The sequence below is a fragment of the Rhea americana genome, unplaced genomic scaffold (genome assembly GCF_003343005.1).
Source record: "Rhea americana isolate MKP2758 unplaced genomic scaffold, rheAme1 scaffold_155, whole genome shotgun sequence".
NCBI lineage: Eukaryota > Metazoa > Chordata > Aves > Rheiformes > Rheidae > Rhea > Rhea americana.
Window position 1 is genome coordinate 651380 of NW_028185650.1, and position 21451 is coordinate 672830.

Sequence of the window (21451 nt, forward strand, 5' to 3'; positions counted from 1 at the left end):
TTCAGTTAAGAAGTCGGTTTGTGGTTTATTTTATCTCAAGATTGAAGTAGTTTTTCATACTATGCACAGTCAGATATTGAGTTTATAGTGTTTTTAAGGTCAAATACATGAAGTCATCTTGACATGAGCAAGAATTGATTGTTCTTACTGGCAGGCGAGCGGGTTGTAGGGCCAGACAGTCTCTGCTCTGTTGTGCTTTATGTGCAAACAGCTGGTGTGGTCTGTCTGTGTAGCAATGAAAACTGAATATGATTTTCCCAAATTATTATTGCCTTTCACAGAAGGCTGAGTTATCTGACAATAGATAAAGAAATCATTTGGGATCCACAAGCAGTCAAAATATGTCACCTATCTATCAAAATGTAAAACAGAAGATCCCTTGTGGTTCATGACCTCACCTCAGCACCACACCACCTTCACTCCCGAGGTGGTGCTGTGAGGAGGGTCACTGCAAGTCAGGAGGCTCCAGAGACTCCTCCAACCCTTTACTGTTGATGGGCTGCAAGGCAGCTGCCCCAGTTCCTCACCGTCTATGTGCAGCTCTGCCTCATCTACAGACAGAGACACTGAAGATGGACTGTCGTTAGGGACCTTAAAGGATGGTCTTCAAACCATCCCACTTTCTCTGGGATGATGAGTTTCCTCATGGTCCTGGAGGAAGAAGGAAAAAGACTTAAAGGTGTGCAGTTGGCTTTTATACCAGTTGAGTATGAAGCACTCCTTGTGAGTACACATTGGAAAAGTAAAAATACAGCGGAAGTGGTTGCAATAGGTTGAATTTAAGTCAAATGAATCTCGAATCCCTGCTAGTTGAAGTCTTTGAGAGAGAGAGCTGATGATGATGATCTTTTTTCAACCAGGGAAGTATAAATCTTCTGATGACCATATCTGTGATATATGCATTATTTTCCATGTTTTTGTCTCTGTGTATGCTTGGCTCATTCTGTTGTGAATGAATAGAAATAATATCCCACTGCTGGACATGAAAACTCATGGTAATGCTGAGGGTGATAACTTGAAGCTGTGCCCTCGCTTGTGTTTTTGCACAGTGGGAAAGGGTCTCACATTTGCGAAATGACTCTATACAAGCATTTCTGTTGTAAACACTTGTGCTGTCCTTTGGATAGGTAATGCTACAGAAATGGGGATTTGTCATGTCTAAAAACAAATGGGAAAATTAACCAATAAAAATTGTTCCATGCCAGGTTATATCTCAAGAAACACATTTTATACTGTGTCTTAGTAAAACCAGTGACAGTTATGCCCATGGTAAGAGTATACCTCAAATAGCACAAGAAAGCTGAATTAAGCAGTTCTTCTGTGCATAAACAAGTCATCACAGATTACCCATACTGGTGAAGGTAAGGGAATTCTGCTTGGCTTGTTAACACTGTGAAATAAGCTATGCAACTTAAGTCTATTTTGGCTCTTCTGAAGTTTCATGCACCGTGGCTGTAGGGCAGGAGAAAATATTTCACATTGTATAAATCAGTGTAGATAAAATTCCCCATTAACTCTATAAAAGTGCGTCCTTGAGCAAAGTTTGAGAGAAACGTCCAGGGTTCCTCTTTTTTCCTTGAGTTCTTTCAGTGTATTCCCAGGCTTTATTTCTCCAAAGTATTTTGATTTTATTTTCTTGGTATTAGGGAAAATATTTATTAAAAATTTAGGGAGAATAAGAAGAAGCACTGACTGTATTAAGAGATTTTAAGTAGGAAAATAAAACTGAGCAAGCCAATTGGAGAAAGGGTAGGCAAGTAGCTCTACTGCAATGAAATGTCACTTTGTGAGTTTGAAAATTCACATAGGGAGTGCTGTATTCTCAGAGCAAATTGGTAATAGTTGTTTGACTCACAAGGGAAAAAAAAGACCCTATGGGAAGGACTCATTGACATAGCTTTATATGTGTGATATAAACATCCATATCTGAGCTAGTTGTATAAACTCACTGTATAGTTAGTCAGCCAGAGATACAGACTTTTGCAAGACATGATCAGTTTGGGTTACTGTAAGTGTCTGTCGTAAGTGGAGMTGAAATGCGTCCTAGCATCATTTCCCTTCCGTGAACTATAAGGGGAGTGTTGGGTGACAGTTCAAGTGTCCAAGATGCAAGTACCCAAAATAAAAGCTAATCATAGGCACAAATTCTGGCATTTATTTCTTCAGTCTTTTGACATCCCACTAGTTTCAGACTGGCTAGACACCTGCTTATGATCTGGGGATTTCTGAGATTTATAGTCTTTACAGAATAACACTGACCACAGAATAACRCATGCCAGCTTCAGGGTGAGGGCTGTCTTTTTGTTTTGTGTTTATACAGCCCCTAGCACAGCAGGGTCCTGCCCCYGGATGGACCTCCTGCATACTGCCACAGAACAAATAATCAATAATAGCAGAACTAATTAGAGCTTTGATCAGTCTCTCCCCCCCAATTGCCTGTGTTTTAAATCCCTGTGATGTCTAAATGAGTTTTGATAAGAATTCTCTGTCTCTCATTTCCTCCCATCCCACAGGAGCACATTTACAAGCTGATGAAGAGTGACAGCTATGCGCGCTTCCTCCGTTCTAATGCTTACCAGGACTTATTGCTGGCGAAGAAGAAGGTATCTGTTGGAAAGGACGTGCTTGCATCTTTTAGCACCTCTTGATTCTCGCCTGCTGCTTGCCGCTAGTGTGAAAATGAGAATATTGTTTCCTTTCTCTATTTTTTTTAAGAGAGGAATGAGAACTTTTGTTTTCTTCACCGAGGACACGGTACGGCATCTGTATGCACAGCCTCAACATAAGTTTTTGGGAAAACACGGAATAGTTAGCGACCCAGGGCATAAAGTATGCAAAAATGTTTGTCTTGCACAACTGTCTTCCAAACTCAGTGCAGGCAATTAAAATTGCATTGCCTCTTTCACATGACAATGATGATACTGGTATGAGAAGTAGAACCCATCAATCTATTTGTTGTTGGTGCAAATTTCACCCATTCTGGTTTTTACCTCCTTAGTCTCACCATGTAATCTTCCTTTTGGATGCCTTACCTATAAACCTCCCTGTTTTGATTTCTGTTCTGCTTTTCTCCCTCTTTCCCTTGCTCTTGGCTCCCAGAGATGTTGTGTGTGGTTTGGTTTGTTTGGTTTTTTTCGTTGTTGTTGGTGGGTTTTTTTTGAGGAAAGAAATAATTGCAACCTGTGCAGTAATCAAGATTTTCAGCCACATCTTTCACAGGAGAACTGGGTTTGAGCTCTTCTGAACCTTTTTGGTGTCCATATGTCCTCTGCCAGCACTATATTTCTGCCAGGAATCCCCAATTCAGGATAGCAAAGAACGGTTATGTAGAATTAAGGCAGTTCTTACCAACTGGCTCAGGTCACTCATTCTGAGGGGGCTGGGAGGTAAGCTACTTATCTCTGCATTTGTGGCTGTGTTCACATGCTTTCTGCATATCTTGACTTATTCCCATAAGTCTGTGTGTCCGTGCGTGTGCATATGCATGTGTGTACACACATGTGTGTTTCCCTTGGGTTTGATTTCCAGGACGGCAGGTAAAATGACTCCTGACTGCTGCTGCCTGAGCGTGTTGTTTCGCATCACCATGTTCCCTGCTGTTTTTCTGCTGCATTCTCTGTGTGCTGCCAAGTTACTTAGCATTGGCACAACACAATGAAATCCCAGTGGTATTTTTGTCCTGATTGTCATTGTGTGTCCTAAAAGCATGCATATGGTGACAAAAGGAGACAAACCCCTCTGTCTGCTATGCCTGGAACGACTGGCAGGTGGATTAGAAGAAGGTAACAGGGGGCATAAATTGGCCCTATGTTTCAAAATGTCTAGTTTGAGACCGCATAGACCAGAAGACAAAATATGGTGTTGCTTACTTTTGAAAAGGTTAAATATGACTTACAGTTCAAAAGGAAAGAAGAAGGTGCAAGGAAAAACCTTCTGATGATATGGAAGTTTAAACCTTTTGCCATCTTCCTGCTCCTATCAGCCTTCTGTGCATTACCCCCCAACACACAAAGTCTCCCTTCAACACATGAAGTCTCATGTGCTTCGGTACAGGAGATTTTTCTCCTCCCAGCTGAGCCTGTTTAAACCAGAGATTTTTTGCAATCATTATTTGCTGTCAGATCAAGCCCTGGACCTGTCAGCGTGATGTCCTCATCCCCCCACAGACTGCCTGAGGAGCAGGTTTTAGTGTCATGTTAACACAGCCGTGAAAGTAAGAATCAAGTTTCTTTTAGAAAGAGCTATGGGTGCTTGAATAAACATAGCTAGGCACAGAAAGGCAGTAGTAGAGCTGTGTAGATGAGTGATTCACCAGCTCCACATGGTGCAGCAGGGGAATTAATGTTACTCCAGGATGGGTAAAGCTCTTTGCAATCACATTGCACAGGAAGAACATGAAATATAAACTGAGCTGCATGGTAAGATCTCCAGTAACACTGGCACAACTTTGAGAGGCGTCCCTTTAATATTCCTTCAGCTAGCTGGAAAGCAGAGGGAAGGAAAAGGGAAACGGAATATCAGAGATTGTGTGGATGGAGCACTTGGTTTAGAGTGTACAGGCAAAATCCTGGATTCACTGGTGTGAGTGGAAATTCAAACCAGTTGTTTAAGACTCAATGAGTATGTCTCTTTGGGGCATGAGTGCATCTTGCCTCAAAGACATTATCCTAACTTTGCCTGTATATAATGCCAATATGACATAGCTGCACTTTGAACAAGGTAATGGACTTCGTATAAATGAGCTGTTTGCACAGAATAAATGAGCGTTTCTATGGCTTAAGAGTCATATGTTAATATTTCATGAGTAAGTTTATGCCTGCCAGTTGGTGTCTTTTGCCCTGCATTCCCTCTAGTGCTGGGCTGTGGCAGGCTGAGAGAGCAGACAGAGGGAGAAGGCTGGTTGTATGGCTAAAGCACAGGACTGGGAGCCACAAAATCCTTGCTCTTCCCCTGATTCCACCACTTGTTTTCTTGTGTGATCTTGGGGGGAAAAAGTTCACTTTTGTTCTGACTCATACTCTCTTCTCTGACAAATGGGAATAATAATAGTTACCTGTTTAGTGGAGATGTTGCAAAGCTTGATTAGTGCCTCAAAGATGCTTGACATTTTTGAGATCTGGAATTCTGAAAGCTCTGTAAGTTCAAAGAGTTGCTTTTTTTCTACATTGTACGATGACTGCACATGTGCGAACTTCCACTCCCTGCTCTGGGAGCAGAGCATTGAAGGAGAGAGAGGTCAGGCCTGAGATACAATGACAGGCTTACGAGAAGGACCAGGGAGGATAAAAGGAACATACTGTTCACACCACTAATTGATGCAAGGCAGTGGACATAGGCTATGTACAGACCATACCATCCATACTCTGTTAATCCATTTAGATTTTTTTTTCTCTTTTCCTTGCAGTGTCATTATTGCAAATAACCACAGTAATATTGGCCTTGATCCTGCAGATTCGTGGTGCTCAGCAGGGAACATGAGGTTAGCCTGCAGCATGGGTGTGCTTGGAAGCAATGTTCTAGAGAGGGGGAAAGCTGGGTGTAATTCTCTGTGTCGTTCATGCAGCAGTCTTCCTCCCCTGCTGGGCTAAAGTAGAGGAAGGGCGAGGGGCAGAGCTCCGTCCCCAGGAGAAATGGCCACAAGCCTGGCCTGGTTTTAGCTGTATGCTTCCCTCTCTGGCCTTACCCCTGCAGCTAGGTGGAAGTCAGCGAGCTGTTGAGGGCAGCAGACTCSGCAGCGAAGGGCTGGATGGTGCTGAGATTCCCCAGCCAACTCATTGCTTTTTATTTGTGTAGCTGCGCAACACGCCCCACTTGTGCTGTGCAGAGTCAAGCATCAACCTGCTCGTGTTTCTGCTGATACACACATTACTTCAGGCTACTTCACAGCAGGTAGCAACCACCATCCCCCAGCCCTACTGCACGGTAGCCAAAAAGGTGGCTGGGTGTCCTTAGATGGCAGCGAGCTTTATGTAAGAACGAGTSCCTTAACAAACCTACCCGCTCAAGGCAAGTAGGACATCTGGCTGGGTGATTTGGCTGCAGAGCAGGGATTTATTCGCTGGGGAAAGAACGGCGTATGTTAGTTAGAGCACCACGGAGGGAAGGACATCACAGGAAGCTGCATTAATGGCAGAGGACTAGTCAGAGAAGTGCTCTGGTATTTATTTTTGAGGAGAAGGAAGAGAGAGGAGCAGAAAAGACCTAGAGGCACTTTCCGTTGCTGTCTGTAAAAGGAAGGTGTAACTGTGACATTGGTGGGCACCTCTGTGCTAGGAGATTCCCGATTCCACCGTCCAGCCATGCCCACGGAGCGGCCGAGGCAGGGAGGCGCCCAGGAGGGCGGCCAGAGCTGCAGCGGGGAAGCGCTGCCGTGCCACAGCCGCGACCCATCGCACGRGAGGAAGAGCAGGTCGGTATCTGCKGGGTCGAGCAGGAGGAGAGCATTGTTTTTCTCTTCAGCTGGCTCAGAAAAGGGCGAGTTCTCTGTAGCTCTGCACAAATTAATGCAAAACAGATGCAAGACACTGTTCCAGCCGTTGTACGTGCCCTCTGCTTTCTGACTTGGGACAGGTGGAAATGGCTRGCTGGGATGCTGAGGACCTGCTCTTGGCCTTTTCCTGAGCCGGTGTCAGGAAAGTGGTTTGTCTTCATCTTAGTGCAGTATCATTCCCTCTGAAATGCATGATTTTCATCCAGCCAAAGCTTAAAAAGAAACAAAAAAAAGACTCATACCAGAAGAAGGATACAACAGCCAACAAAATGAATCCTGTGARGGAAGGATTTTGTAGACCAGTATTTCAGAAGACTGAACTTTTTAGATATTTTCTTACTTCTTCTCAAATCGCTGGCAGAAAATGCTAACAAGGCAATGGCTAGGAGCTTTATGTGCCTGACAGGCAGGTCCCATTTTCAGCACACACTTTTTGAGGCATTGCTTTTTTTCATACCCCCTGTCCCTAGTGCCCCATACTCTCCAGTAAGCCACCTACTGCATATTCTGTCCCCTTCTGAGTCCCATCAGCGGGGGGGATGACTGATTTGTTTTGGTGGTGGGACTCGAGTGTTGTAAGGATGATCGTCTGTTTTCTTATGACGGTTGTTAATAATCTGTCAGCTGTTTTTCTTAAGTTTTTCTACTTATACTGCCATGTGCCAGTAGACTCTACACAAGAGAACTCAAAATTGGGATGTCTGRGTAAATAACTAATCAGGAGAAAAAGGAAAACTTGGAGGAGACAGTCAGTGATCAGTGGRCTACTGCAAAGTGGTGGTTTTTGGCACCTACCTGGGCTGAGGTGTTTTCATTTACAGTGAGGATGGTTGTTTCATAGTTTATCTAAATTAGCATGTCCTTTGCCAGTTAGCTGGCACAGTCTGTTGGGGTGTTTACAGGCAAAGAAGGGCCYATTCCCTCTTGCACCCGGGAGGACTGCTTGGCCTGGCCTGTGAGTGTGTTTCTCTGCCTGCACACTTCGCAGATAGAGTGTGTGCTTGTACAACCATGGGTGTCGTGCTTCGGCACGCACAGCTCAGGGGTCCGTGGGCTGGTCAGACACTTCCTGCGCTGGACCTGTGTTCACAGAATGGAGAAAGGTCTGACTTGGCCTCTCTCTCTCTCTTTTTTTAACTTTGTTATTTTTAAATTTCCTTCCTCCGCTCTGTGAGGCAGCCTCAACACCTCCACGCTGGGGCGGAGGGATGCAGGCGAGCGGTTATCTCGGCAGCGGGCCGCCAGGCACACGCTCCGCGGGCACGCAGGCAGGAAAAGCCGGGGAGCTGCGCGCCCGGCACCCGCACCCACTGCCATAAAAACTGCTCCTGCCGGCTCATCGCTCTGCAGCCAGCTTGCCTCAGCTGCTTTTTATTTTCCTGGAAAATGCCATGCTTTGACTCAGAGCTGGATGCTACGGGGATTGGCTTCCCGTGCAGTCAGCTGGTCTCAGCTTGCCAGCCCCGTGCCAAATGTGCAGGGCTCCTGCAGCCTGCGCTTGCAGGGCGTTTCCACAGGACACCTCAGCGCTTCGGGGCCCTCCATGCCTGCATTTATGTGCGCACGTGCACGTTCCTACCAGCTGTGGTAGGAAAACAGTCTTGTGCACAGCCACCTGTGCTGGGCAAGCTCTCTACACCCAGCAAGGCTCTCATCGTCTTTTGATGCCACCGTCCTGCTTTCCTGGTGGGTAGGGAGCTGCATGATCTTGCTTGTCACAAAAGCCAAGCAATGAATTTCGACAGCAAGTGCAGGGACATAGTATGGACTGTGTTCGTTAGCTCTTCTTCGCCCCCAGTGCACACTGATGCTCCATTTTAAATGTATTTGGGCCAGACACTGGTTTTCCAGCCTGCACTAATGTGATGCTGCYGATGCCAAGTGCCTTGAATGGGCCAAGGGGGGCCTAGCAAAGTCCTCTGGCTCTTGGCCTAGGGATTTCTTTTCCTGGGTGAAATTGTGCCTTTGTACCCTGCCTGCTGGGGGCCTTGCTGCCCCAAGAGGAGAGCAGCGAGAGGCCCAGTCGTGTTAAAAGTAACTTCTCTCAGTGTTTCCTTTAGCTCCCTGGCAGAGGTCTTCTCGCTGCATGGAGCTTTTCCCAGGTGGATTTCATCACCTTGTTCTGCTTTGGTTGGGCTGAGTTTGGCTGGCTGTTGGGCAGTGTGTGTGATCAAATAGAAACGCATGCCCTAAGCCTGGGGTAGGGGCCCTGTGTTACCCATTCCCCTGTTTTGCTCCAGGGTGGTCATTCCCTTTTTACTTGCTTCCCACTTGTCCCTCACACAGCTAGTTCGCTACTCAGAGGGAGGCTGCGGTGAGCAGCACCCCCTCCTTTGAAACTGTCGTTTGGGTGTATTAAAATGCACCTTCCTTGTTACAAGCCCTCAGTGTGATGGGTCTTAAACRTTTCTGGAAGTGGTGCTGCAAGCCACCCGTACAAACTTTGGTATTGAAAACAGTCTCATCGCTTTAGAAGCTAAGATCATTTCTCTCCTTGCAGAAATGTTACCCTGAATGTTAAAAATAATATTCAACTCAGCATACTTTAAACAAACAATCTCATCAAGTTACTGARCAGCTCTAAAATTCTTTCCTCTTAGTGCCTCTAGCTTTCACATTTGATACCACTTTGGGGATATCAGAGCTGGTGGTATGGCTTTCTCAAATGGTTGTAAGTGAGGAGGTTGCTTGACTCTTTCTTCTGGACAGAGTGTTGCTTGTCTTAAAATAGCCCTGCGTTCTGGTCTTACCTCAGGTGACTCATCAAGGCGAATCAGCCCGGTCTCTGGCTGGGACTCTTCAGATTCATCTCTCAGACTTCAAAGTGCTGCAGTTTATGACAGCCATAATCAACTTGAAGAAAAATCAGAAGGCTTTGCCTAGACTCATTTACACGAGTTTTCATCCAGTTTATCTGACATGCTTTGGTTCCTTACACCTTCTCTGCCTGTTTTTGCAGTTGTGCTTTCTCCTGGGGGTTGTTATTGCAGCTGATTTGTGGCAGCTAGGGATAGCCAGTAGGCACCACTGACCGATAAGGCAGCATTCCCGTGTGATGCCGAGTTCCAGGGCACCTTCATGCACAATTTGCGCTGTGGCTTTCCCATACATGTAGCTCCTTAGCCCCTTGGCTGCGTTTTTATTTCCATCTAATCATCTCCATTTCCCTGGCTCACCACAAGTTTCTCTCCGGGAAACCAGCAATGCTCACAGATTTCCGATTGCCATGAGCTTTCTTTCATATTATTGAGTTTCTTGTATTCTCCATAACATTTTTTCATTAGCTGTTCTGACAAACATGCCAATAAATTATTTAGTTATTCCTTGTTAGTGACAATTAGGCCTCTCTTGCGCCAAATGAATGAAGTGCTTCAGTGAGCAATCTTCTCATATGGTAATAAAGCCACGATGCTCATGCTTATCTTCTCATACTGCAGCTGAATGTCTTCTTGCATATGAATAGCCTTGTCCTCTGTATACAAAAATATCACGCCCCAAAGATGCCCCAAATCTGCCTGCATCTTCCATGGTCTAGCATAGATACACATACGCTGTCTTATGTCCTGATTGAGCTAAGCTTATTGGAAATCTGCTTCTACCCCCTGGCTAAATAGAGGCCTACAGGTTTCCTGGCAATCAGTTCAGAATTTTTTTCTCCAGTACTGTATTCACTCACACACTTTTTTTTTAATATTGTAAAAGTTATTGTGGTTTTTTTCATATCTCTAAGAAAGTAGATGGGAACCTCCAATCAGCTGTTTGGCAGATGTTAACCAGAATCAGAGGTCTTAGCTCAAACAGCTACAGAAGAAAAATTCAATGAACAAGAAATCAATACCAATAGCTGTGAGACACAACAATGCACACACCCTGTTTGAACTGTTCAAAAAACTTGCAGGAGAAAAGGTGACATTCTCCAAGAATAAAAGTAGTGATGTATCTCATTCTTTAAGGGGTTTTGGTTTCTTATGTTTGCTGTTGCAAACATTGATTTCTGCTTTTTATATTTTTTTACAATTTTTTTCCCTTGCTGCTCCCTTATATTTTGCTATTGGTTTGAAAAACTGCATTTAAGCTGAAGGGTTTTTTTCTGTATTTTTTTCTCCCCACTTTTTTCCCTGTTAAGCCAGAGAATGAGCAAGGTCGTAGAACTTCTCTAGAAAAGTTCACTCGCAGTGTGGTAAGTTCCTTTCTTTTTCCCTCCTCCCTCTCCTCAGAACTTTATTTTTAGTTGGGGGGAATGCGGATGCTTAACTTTATTTCACCTTTTATTTTTGCAGATAGCATCTTTGCAGCTTCTCTTTTAATACTGTAGCTCATCTAAATAGTAGCTCAAAAAAAGGGGGGGGGGCAGAATTCTGTAATGCTCATTCTAGCTAATACTCACTGCATAAGTCAATTGAATTTTGTTTAGAATTCAGTGGCAGGTTGTCTTTTTGCTGTGTTCCCACTACAGTATTTGTTGTGGCTTTTCCTTGCGCAATGACGTAGAAGAGCATGGTTCTAGCAGTGCCTCTGCGGTATGCAGTATCCGCATTGACCTCCGTGCATGGTGCTGATACCGTATGTATATACACATACATGTCTGCAGCCGCCTTGCTGGGGAGTGGGGCGGGAGGCAGGGAGCGGGCGCGGGGCCAGGCGCTGCGGGCGCAGGAAGGCCAAGCCGAGACGCAGCGTCCCGGGGTGGCGCAGGGCAGCGCAGCGCCAGCGTCCACGGGGCGTTATGCAGGGTCAGGCACGTCTTGACTTCATGCATTATATGATTTCCACATGCTGCTACGAGCTTGGTGCATCGCCCGTCGATAGCTATAGGGTGATACCAGGAGAGCGGAGCTGGCCGTCAAGCAGGTGATGCCTGTAGAAGCTACTGTACAGGAAAAGATTTCAAAGAAAGTTCATGAGCATTGCTATGACTTTATAACAGCTTTAAAACAAAGTTATTGGACTATGTGTATATACAGTACATATGCTTGCATTTGTGTGTGTATGTATGTGTGTATATTTATATATACACTATATATGTACACACAGCATATAAATAYAAAATATTCGTACATACAGACAGAAAAGGGGAAACTGCACAGGTAAGTGTGAGCTGTCGTACAACAAATAAGCCGGGGGGAGGGGGGGTCTTTCTGATGCTGCCGTGCTAACTACACAAGCAAACCTGAATGTAGCATCCAGAGCTTTGTAATACATCCACTGGCACACTTCCTGGGGAATGCATTTAACKGGGGAATCCATTTAACTAGCTAATGCATATACACACATTTAAAATATGTTGCTACCAAATGTACYGCTATGCCCATCTGCATATTATTTGCTGCTTTCTAAGAGTCTGCCAGAAACAGAAACAGACAAGATTTTTTTTCAACATATTATACCGAAATATTTACACTGAGTGATAAATTCTGCATCCAGATTCACCAAATATATAGAAGAGTAACTCTCACCGTATTACACTGGGTAGGTTTATAGTAACGCAGCTGAGAACAGATATTTCTCTTACATTTGATTTGAAGGGTAACATGACAAGTTCAATTTGGGAAGGTGGAAATACAACCTAAGTGCCTGTAAAGATAATCATTATAGATTGGTCTGCACTTTAATTCATTTTTGTCATATCAGCCAGCATGCTGTAAACATTTTCTTTCACTTCCTTAATACAGATATGAAATACCATTCTGTGATGGCATGGTACCCACAAGAACTAGGAAGGATCTAGATTTTTTATACATCGCGTTACGGCAGTTTGTCAGTAACATCAGTTAAGAAGACGGTCACTCTGTTGGCATGTCATACTGTCCTCAAGGGGCAGTGCTACCAAAGCCGTAACCTTATGGCGTACTCRGGAGACTCAACAGCTCCCGGATTGTCTGTAGAAGTGAGCTACCTCCTTGCTGTGCTCTGGCTGGTGACAAGAGAACATAATAAGCCCCCAAGAAATTCTCAAAATCGCCTGTGGCCTGTGACCCAACAGTTTGGGAGATGACTGAATTGAGATCATCTTCACGATAGCACGTGCTGTAGACCACGTAGCTCATGATTCTCAGCACTCGAGCAAGTGAACTGTGCCTCCAGCGGCACCTCATGGCAGTCTGACCAAGACCAGTAGGTGCTGTGCAAGCAGGCCTGCAGTTTGCAGCCTTTTTGTTCACATAAAAACTGTTTCAAAGATAACAGATTCCAGAACTGGAACGCAAAATGGAATATAAAATTATTTCTGGGATTTTGTAAGTCCAAAACTTTGATTTTGGATTAAAAAAAATGAACTTCAGGTAAATTGAATTTGAATTTCAGGATTAAAATGTGGATTTCAAGATCAACATTTGTTTGAAAATGCATATGATCTAGCAAGATCATCAGGAAAACTATCAGTCAAACAAGAGCTCAAATGCAGTTGTAGTGGGTGGTAAAGTGGTCTTGCTGTGCTTGTTCTTCCCATGCCACCACAGTTATTAGTAAGTTTATAGGAATATTTAAAATATATTTTTAAAATACAGAACATATTTTCTTCTGGCATCAAACAGTTACTGTTTCCTGTAGAACTCAGGCACTGCAGGCATCTTGAAAACCTCCTCCAAATAATTTTTAGCTCACTGTTTGTTTAAATGAAGAGGTTTCTGTTATTTAAAATTTGATGCATTTCGTCTTGTAGGCAACATAGAGCAAACAGGTATCTAATAATATTAYGGTTTCATTTTGCATCATTGTATTCAAAGGTTTGGGTAACTTCACTTTCACTAACTGTATATGTGGAAGAGGGTCAAAGCAGAAGCATGGGGGTGAGGTAGGTTGGACCACCTTTGATCACTTGTTCGTGGTGCTATATTTATCAGGGTGGCAGCTATACCAGCCAAGGCCTGTTTATAGCCAGAATGTCAGAARTGCTGGACTCCTTAGAACAGGAGTCTTCACTTGAGAGAAAAATATCAGACCTCTGTGGTTTACCTGTTCTAGGTTTTTGMATCTTTTGCATCACTCGTTTCATAAGCAGAGAAAAAAAAATGGACCTCTTCAGAAAACAAAATTCAGTAAAGCCTTGTCTTCAAAGTGCAGACAATGTTGCAGGCTTTTTCTCTCTCATTTTGGGTAAACCCCTCCTCAGGTGAATCATTTGATACTTCGAGATTGCTGTCCCTGCTGGGTGGAAAGCTTTGCAGCTTGTTTCAGAGTGCGGACCTGGAGCAAATGGCAGTGATCTTGTCCAGCTCCTGTTCATCTCCAAGTCACAACCCAGGAGACAGTGTTTAATCTCATACTTTTTGACRTCCTTTAGAAAGATGCTGTGGAGCCCTGCTGGCCAGCCAGAGGTTTCACACTTTCAGGGGGATCAAAGGGGAATAAGAAAGAAGAGGGTTTTATAGTTTTTTTTTTTTTCATTTTAATGCCTAATTCCTGCCAAAATTAAAATTCCTCATTTTCCCCTTTTTGGTGCTTTTGGCCAGGAGAAGGCAGCTCACAACTAATGAATGCATCAAGTTTTTGTGAAATGAAATTCGTGAAATGCACTAGCTCCTCCAGGAAGCCAGATGCTATCTGGTCCTCACCGAACAGCACAGCCAGTTTGTGTCAGGAGAATTTTCACCATGATCGTGGCTCACCTTTTGCTTCCAGATCCTTTCAGAGGATCAGCTCAGACCTGGGTGCAGTGGCCAGAGAGGGGAGATGCGCCCACCGTCAGTCAGACCCTCCTCTCGTGACAAGGACATCCTGCGACGGCCCCCCGTTGTGTTTCCCCAGGAGGCAAGGGGAGCTCTGTCCGACCCAGTGTACAGTGCACCAAGGTCCTCAGGCTCCTTCGCTTATCTGCTACCATGTCTGTAGCTCACATTTCTATTGTCATTTCCCATCCTGCCTCTGAGCCTCAGACCTCCCGCAGGAAGCCAGGCAACTGCAGCACTGAGGTRTCTGGTGGTGGCTCCTACACAAGCAGAGCAGTCTCCAGACGGCTTCCCACACCCCAGCTGCACTGCCACCAGGGTGCTGGCCTTGCAGTCCTGCCACCAAACGTCACCATCCTCCATCGTCTGCTGAACACCAAAAGGCCACAGAGCAGATCTCTGCGAAGCATGCACCACCCAGGACCACAGGAGTGGAGAGATGGCAAATGTCTCTTCTCATCTATTTGGGTGCTAGAAGAGTCCTCAGAAATATGTGAGCAGCTCTGTGAGGTGGCAGACATCTCAGTCCCTGACCCCATCAGCCCTGTGCCTGACTCCCATGYCTTGAATTTGCAGGTGTAAAACTAGTTTGACTCTTTGGTGCTTTCTAAGGGGGCCCTGGGGAAAGYCTGATCTTAGGAAGCTGTGCTGGCTGTGAGCGGTGCCCTGCAGATCTGACAGTCTGTTGCATCGGAGCACTTACTAATCCACCTCATTTAAAAAATGATGGCACTACACATAGTGGCAGGTTTATCATGGTTTTCCTTCTGAATATAGCAAGGATTGGCATTATGAAAGCAGAGTTAGCCTGTCTTCCCTCCAAAGTGAAGATAAATGGCATCATAAAAATCAGACATCATGTATCATATATGTTATAAATAATACCTGGTACTGAGGTAATAACTTAATTTTAAAGACACACATACACACCAACCCATATATCTACATCTCTCTCTTCTGTCATATTTGATCATCTTACTAATTAAAAGGAGCCTGCTATATTATTTTTAGCCATGCAGTCTCAGCCTAGCTGTTTAAACCACTGTAGTTTCCCATCTGCTTTAGAAATGATTTAATAATCAGATAGACAGAAGCTTAGTTCTCATAAGCTGAGATGATCCTTCAGGGCCAAGAGTAGAAGGAAAATATATTTTAATGAGTACATTTAGAGAAACCACTGCTGCTTTTATGTTGCAAAAGAAGCCACCAAGTCTCTGCCTAACTTGTGCTGGTGGCCATTTGCATTTAATAAAAAGGGAAAGAGCTGGGGGTTCCCTTGTTGCATCTTCCAGCATCCTGAGTATTTTGTCCAAAAGCAGTAATAGTTACCCAGCAATAATAGGGATTAAACCTATGGATATCAGCCTCAGCAGATGACTTCAAGAGATAAACCTGGACTATGATGTTCAGACTTGCATTCAAACTTTTCTAAAATTGCTATATTCCAAGGAAGGCATTTCCCTCATAAGAAGACTAGTATTAAAGTTTCTGACTCAATACTGAGACAGTGAACCAGTACTCAGAAGAAAACCCCTGCATCTTATTCCCCACTGACGTTTATTTGTGAACAAAAAGCACATATACCTACAGCTTTTAAGACCAGGGTTCTCAGTCTCCGTGCCTTAAAGAACAGGAGAGTCACCAGATCACTGGTATAGCCTTGGAATTTTTACAACTTTTTCTGAGCTGTTTGGCATTACACATTGTTAGGCATGATGCTCCTGAACTGAATCAGCCCTTTACCTGAATAAGGTAAAGAAGTTTCTGTGTCTCTCTCTTTGATTGACTGTGGAAGCGAGAGCTACTCAASCTAGGAGAAGTTAGAGGTGTTTGATGGCAGAGACCACTTACTAAACAGGGCCTGTCAGCTCCTATACCAAACCAACAACCTCAGCCACAAAGTGCTCTGAAGTAGTGTAATAGCTAGCTGCATCTTGTGGGTGTCTGAGGTTGCAGATTCCAGACTTGTCTACGATGAATAAAGAAGAAAAGTACTGGAGTCTATGGGAAATCCCTTCACTCACATTTTCTTCTCCTTATCGCCTTCCTCAGGCAGTGGTAGTCCAGTGCAGTAAATGCTTAGTGTTGTTTGTACAGACCTATCATACCTGTTTATGGCCTGTACTTGCACATGGTAAACTACAGGCTGTGTTTTGTCTTCCATCATTACAGTTGGTAAAGTGTACAATACYTAATAGGAAAAGAAGCTCTCCTGTTAAGTCTCAGGGGAAATGTGAATATATTGTGAGACTGAAAGGATATTTATTTTAAAGCTAGAATAGTAGAAGACAMTAGATAAAGAAAAGTGATGTGGCAGTAACAGGTAAGCAGGAATGTCTGTAGTCCAGATATGGACATGGCGCAGCAGCTGGGCCATTTCCTATTCCTATGCCTGCAGGAGCACTGTGGGCAAAATCCCAGACATATATCTCAAGAGCTGTGGAGGTAGCTGTTGGTTTCTCCTGCAGGGATGGCTTTTCCAGGAACAAAGATATGACTTAAGATGTTGTTTTTGATATAGTTCATGTTCTTTGGCCAGGATGCTTTCTGTCTGGAATCTAAAATGCTCTCTTCCTTGCAGTAACGGTAACTGGCATTTTCATGATAGCACTTCATCTGCTTTAGTTTCGTGGTATCTTCCAACYGTTTCATATTGAACTATCCTTTGCTCAGGAAGCTCATTAGATACTAGGACCAATGCATACCTGAGGCAGAAGGAGGAGACTGGCTTTTTGTCTTTCAGTCCACAAGTCTGAACTATACTTCTAACAAAGTGTTGGAGTAAGTCTAATGCCTCTAAGGAAAGTGCTCAAGAACCCTCTAGGATCTTTATTTTTTTAATTGGTTCTAAGTTTCTGCAGAATAAAAACATACCAGCCTGGGTAGGGATAGCCACCAGTTTCTTTAACATGGGATGGCAATGAAAAGCATCTCTAAAGTCTGTCATGTAGCTTCTCCTTTGAGAGGTCCCCTTGCTGATGTGTGTGCCATCTTGACCCTAAGCCCCACTGTTCTTAGTGCAAACAGAGATCAAGGGGGTATCCAGCACATTCCTCAACTCTGCTTAAATCTGGCTCCTGGGAACAATTTYGAATGGTTCTGAAACTGCTCTAGCTTACTCCAGGAACTTGCCATCAAAATTAATTGACCGAGTGATTTTGTGCTTGTGTTTATGTGAGACCTATTTTAATCAAAAACTCTGGGATGCCATTTTAAGACTATCAAATAATCTAAAATTCAACTGCTGAAAAAGACAACGAAAGCTGATATACATGTCTGCATTAATGATTTGTATCTTATGATGATGATATAGTTGTCTTGATGTACTAGCTGCCTATAGTATTTTGTATTACACTCACTGAACACTTGGGATGCTGGACTTCCCAGGTGATAGTAGAGGCCAGCTAAAATTAAGTAGCCAAATTTTGTGTGTAAGGCAAATCTGGAGTCAGTTTTTGGTGGCCAGCAGGGAAGCAAGGGTAGAATGTCTCTTCTGAAAGGAGGAGCACTGCTCCCCTGAGAGCAGCGCCACTGAGCAGATGGAGCTGAGCTCTGTGTCTGTATGTGCATCCAGATGCATAATAGTGAACCCACAGGAGTCAGTGAAACCCGAAGATGGTTTAGTCTCATTTTTACCTGTGGCTCTCTGCATTTATAGTTTACAGCTCTGATAACATTAGTCTTACCTGTGTGACTGTCCCGTCCTAGCTGCTCTCAGTGGTCTTCTGTTCCCACTCCRTGTTGTTATCCTGGTTCTTCCTTGCTACCACTTTCTTGTCTTCTTGATCCCAAACTTCATCCCTGATTCTTGACTACTGCTACTGCCTTATGCTATTCTGGTTATGTCCTCTCTTTTGTCTGCCATTGGATCAAAGTCCAAGTCTGACTCAAACAGTCCTATTCCTAATCTTAATTCATGAGTATGGTGTCATGTATGTGAAAAGTGTTGATGGGCTCTTACCATTCTCAGGTGAATTCTGTGATATTTTGCACAACTGTCACTGTGATGTATTACAAATACTATCCATCAACACAGTGAAGAAGGCATCAGACCGGAGAAGGGATTGATGCTTCGTATCATCAGGATTCTCTTTTTAACTGGTTCCTTGGCAATTTCATAAAGCTGGCAGTGCACCTGTGCTTACCCACTAACTCACTTCCCCAGCTCTACGTAACTGCATATAGTAAGTAACAGCCTATGAGGGCATGGAAAGTATTCACAACCTGCAATATAATAAAGCCAAAAGCTTAAGCCATTATGACAAGAGAGTAAAGGTATAAAAACTGTGGCAAGTATAAAAAAGTGATACACTGAGACTCTGATGAAGTGGGTATCAGGAACAGAAAACTAGGAAGGAAGGGTTTAGGAGTGGGTAAAAGCGTTCCATAGATTCTGCACCAAGGAAAGCTATCTGTATTGTTCTTTGAAAGATATTTTACTTAAAAAGAAAACTTGCTTGCTCAATACTTCAGTCATTAACGAATACTGGCTTTTGCCTGGGCAAAGGTACTTGTATTATGTAGGTGGTGGAAAGCATCAGAATGCACCCAGAGCAGGAGGGGATCCAGTCCACAGTCTCAAATTCTCGTCTATTCGTTCTCTTATATGATAACTAGTCAGTACCTAACACTGTGGAGGACCATGTGCATGGTGTGTAYAGTGCATATATTGACTATTCACGGCATGCTTGAGTAGACAGCGTCTATTCCTGGTATCTGCACASTACCTTATCTGTAAAAGTCTGTGATGTATGGGTTTACGCTGCATGCTCTTCTGCTCAGTAAATGGTGGGTTGCATGTACTGCATGTATGCTGCGTAGTCTATTCATATATACAGGGGCTCCTTTAAAAGATAAGTATTCATCGTTACTGGTGGATAAGTTATTCTTCACTTCCCTTCCTAAAAACACTGTTGTGTAGTGTTGCTGGCGCAGAATGGCAGCTGCGTTACGCCCCAGAGGTCGCTACATTCCAGCAGTGGGTGAGTGACCCCTATATATACGGTTYGTAAAGTGCTTTGGGATCCTTCCRGATGAAAGGCGCTGCGTGAAGTTCAGGATATACTGACCTACTATTCATTTGCTGTTTTTTATTCCAGCCACCCCCAAAGTCTGAAAGATAAAGCTTTGTACCTTCCCACCACAGAGCGTTGTAGCTGCCAAATTCAGATGCAGAGTCCCCTTGCTCTCGCAAGGTGTTCGGCAGGGTTGTTTAGCTCCTGCTGTGATTTCAGCCAAGCTGATTCCAATATTCCAAAGGGGTACAATATTTCAGTGGTGTTTCTCCTTTCCTCTGCCTGCGCAAATTATTTACACATCTCGTTCCCAGTACCACTGACAGGAGTTAAACAGATTGAGTCCGTTGCACACAAAGAGAACAACAGAATCGCACCCTGCCTGAGAGCTAAGCTGGCAACACACAGTAAGGGCATTTTTCAAAGTGGCATGAAAAAAAAMCTTTACTACACTGTTGCACACTGGCTGCAGCAATTTAACAGCTGATTACTTGGAACAGGGARGGATATAAGGAATTTCTGCTTTATAGGAAAATTTACCATCTTTCAGGTTTTTTCCGTGAATGAAAATTCCAAAAACTATTTTAGAAACATTGACACATCATGTTTCTGAGATTGAGTGTGCTGCTGGGACTTGGCAGTTGCTAAGTGAAATTGTTATAATTCCTCTCAGCTTCACAGCTGCTGGTGACTAAGTAGCAGCAGGGAGGCTGCCTTGTCCAAGATCTGGGCTGCTGACCCTAAGGTTTGGATGCCTAGGTGTCCCCGGCGTCGTGGYCATTCGCTGCTGAGAATAAGGAGAGAGTATCAAAGGACACACTGAAAGCTGGGGCCTGGGGCTTCGCATGGAGACCTGGAGAAAGAGGGCTTGCATTTCCCTTCCCTGGGGCCGCAGCCTCCCCTCCAAGGAACGAGGACCAAGGCTGGGAATAGAGCCAGAGCTCTCTGTGCCTCCCTGGTCCTGTTTTTCTGCCAGAGAGAGGAACAGACCCTTGATCCCTAGCCCAAGGCAGTCCATCTGGCGGGGCTGAAGTCTAGCCGCACAGGCGCATTGCAGYGTGCACCTGCGTGCGAGACCTCCACAACAGCTAAGTGACCTGTGAATGTACTGTAGGAGTTACCTGACAGATTTGAGCTGAATGGACAGGTCAGTATCCCTGAAGAGGCCCCGAGCTTCTGGCTGTTCTGGAATAGCAGTTCCTGTAAGATCTTTCACATTTGGTTTCAATGTCTTTCTCAGAAGAGCTATCTTCTGAAACCCGCCTTCCCCTACAGGATGTACGCATTGACAGTGGCTTTCCGAGCTGGCGTGATCAAGTGGGTTGCAGAAGAGAGGAGTTAATGTTTAGAAGGGTCCCAATAAAATAACTAGGGGTGGTACACATAGCAAACCATAGTATCAAACATCATTAAGCTACTCTTGCTGGGGAAGCTCTCTGATGAAACAGAAACAGAAACGACTCCACAGCAGAAGAGGACCTTTCTTTCATTACTGGTGGGATGGTAGTGGGAGCTTCAGCACTGATGAAGGTGCTCTAGGAGTAGGTGAGTGCTGGGCTCCATGAGGTTCCTTGTTTCATACGCACTCCTTATTGCACTAGTATTTCTCATAGTACAACACAATGCCTTGCTTAGGAGGCATAGGATATTCTCAGAAAATAAAGTGCGTACAAGTGATGTTCACTTTGGTTGGGCTACAGCTCTAATTGCTCCCACAGTGAAAGAGAAAAAGGGGGCGAATAGCAAATGTAGAAACCTAATCCATGGTTTAAACAGCCTGCTTAMCTGTGATCAGCAGTAACGGACAGCAGCTGAGTTTATCTTGCTAGTCAAGCCTTACAAGAGGAGTGGGACATGCTGTGCAGAGTTTTGGAGGTAACTCTTGATACTGCGCTGGTCAGAGCAGGTGAGCTTTCTGCTGCGAGTGAGTAGCCACCTGCGTACTTACCTCAACAGCCACGTTGTATCTCTGGTTTTCAGTCTGTGTCCACACGGAACTGACAGTAGTCTCCACTGCATTTTGTGTGCTAATTTAAGTGAAATTTAAATCTGTTATTAGTTTCTGTGTCTGTGTTTATTTTGTGTTGAACTAAGTTATTTTTCTTTATTGTTTATGTTTTTATCTCTGTTTCATATTTAACTTCATTAATTTATGTTACTTATCCTTTGTTTGCAATGTATCTTTCAAGAAAAAATCTAATAAAATGAATATCTTAAAATGAGACAGAAATAAAATTGCTCTAGGATCTGCAGTGTAGTGTAGCATTAAAAAAAAAAAA

The 21451-nt window shown here is 44.1% G+C and overlaps 1 protein-coding gene across 9 annotated transcripts in view; it reads left to right on the plus strand.

Annotated features, from left to right (window-relative positions):
- Window positions 1-21451, plus strand: part of RGS6 (regulator of G protein signaling 6) — a 286431-nt gene that overhangs the window by 254445 nt on the left and 10535 nt on the right. For 5 of the 9 annotated variants that reach the window (XM_085299812.1, XM_085299820.1, XM_085299814.1 and 2 more), the window contains 2 exons: window positions 2514-2603; window positions 19932-21451. In XM_085299812.1, coding sequence (XP_085155938.1) covers window positions 2514-2603; window positions 19932-20105 — 264 coding nt within the window. In that variant the 3' untranslated portion in view covers window positions 20106-21451. Of the gene's footprint in view, window positions 1-2513; window positions 2604-10616; window positions 10671-10946; window positions 11043-19078; window positions 19140-19931 lie in introns of those variants that run through there. The other 4 variants (XM_085299821.1, XM_085299815.1, XM_085299819.1 and 1 more) reach the window with 4 other exon arrangements.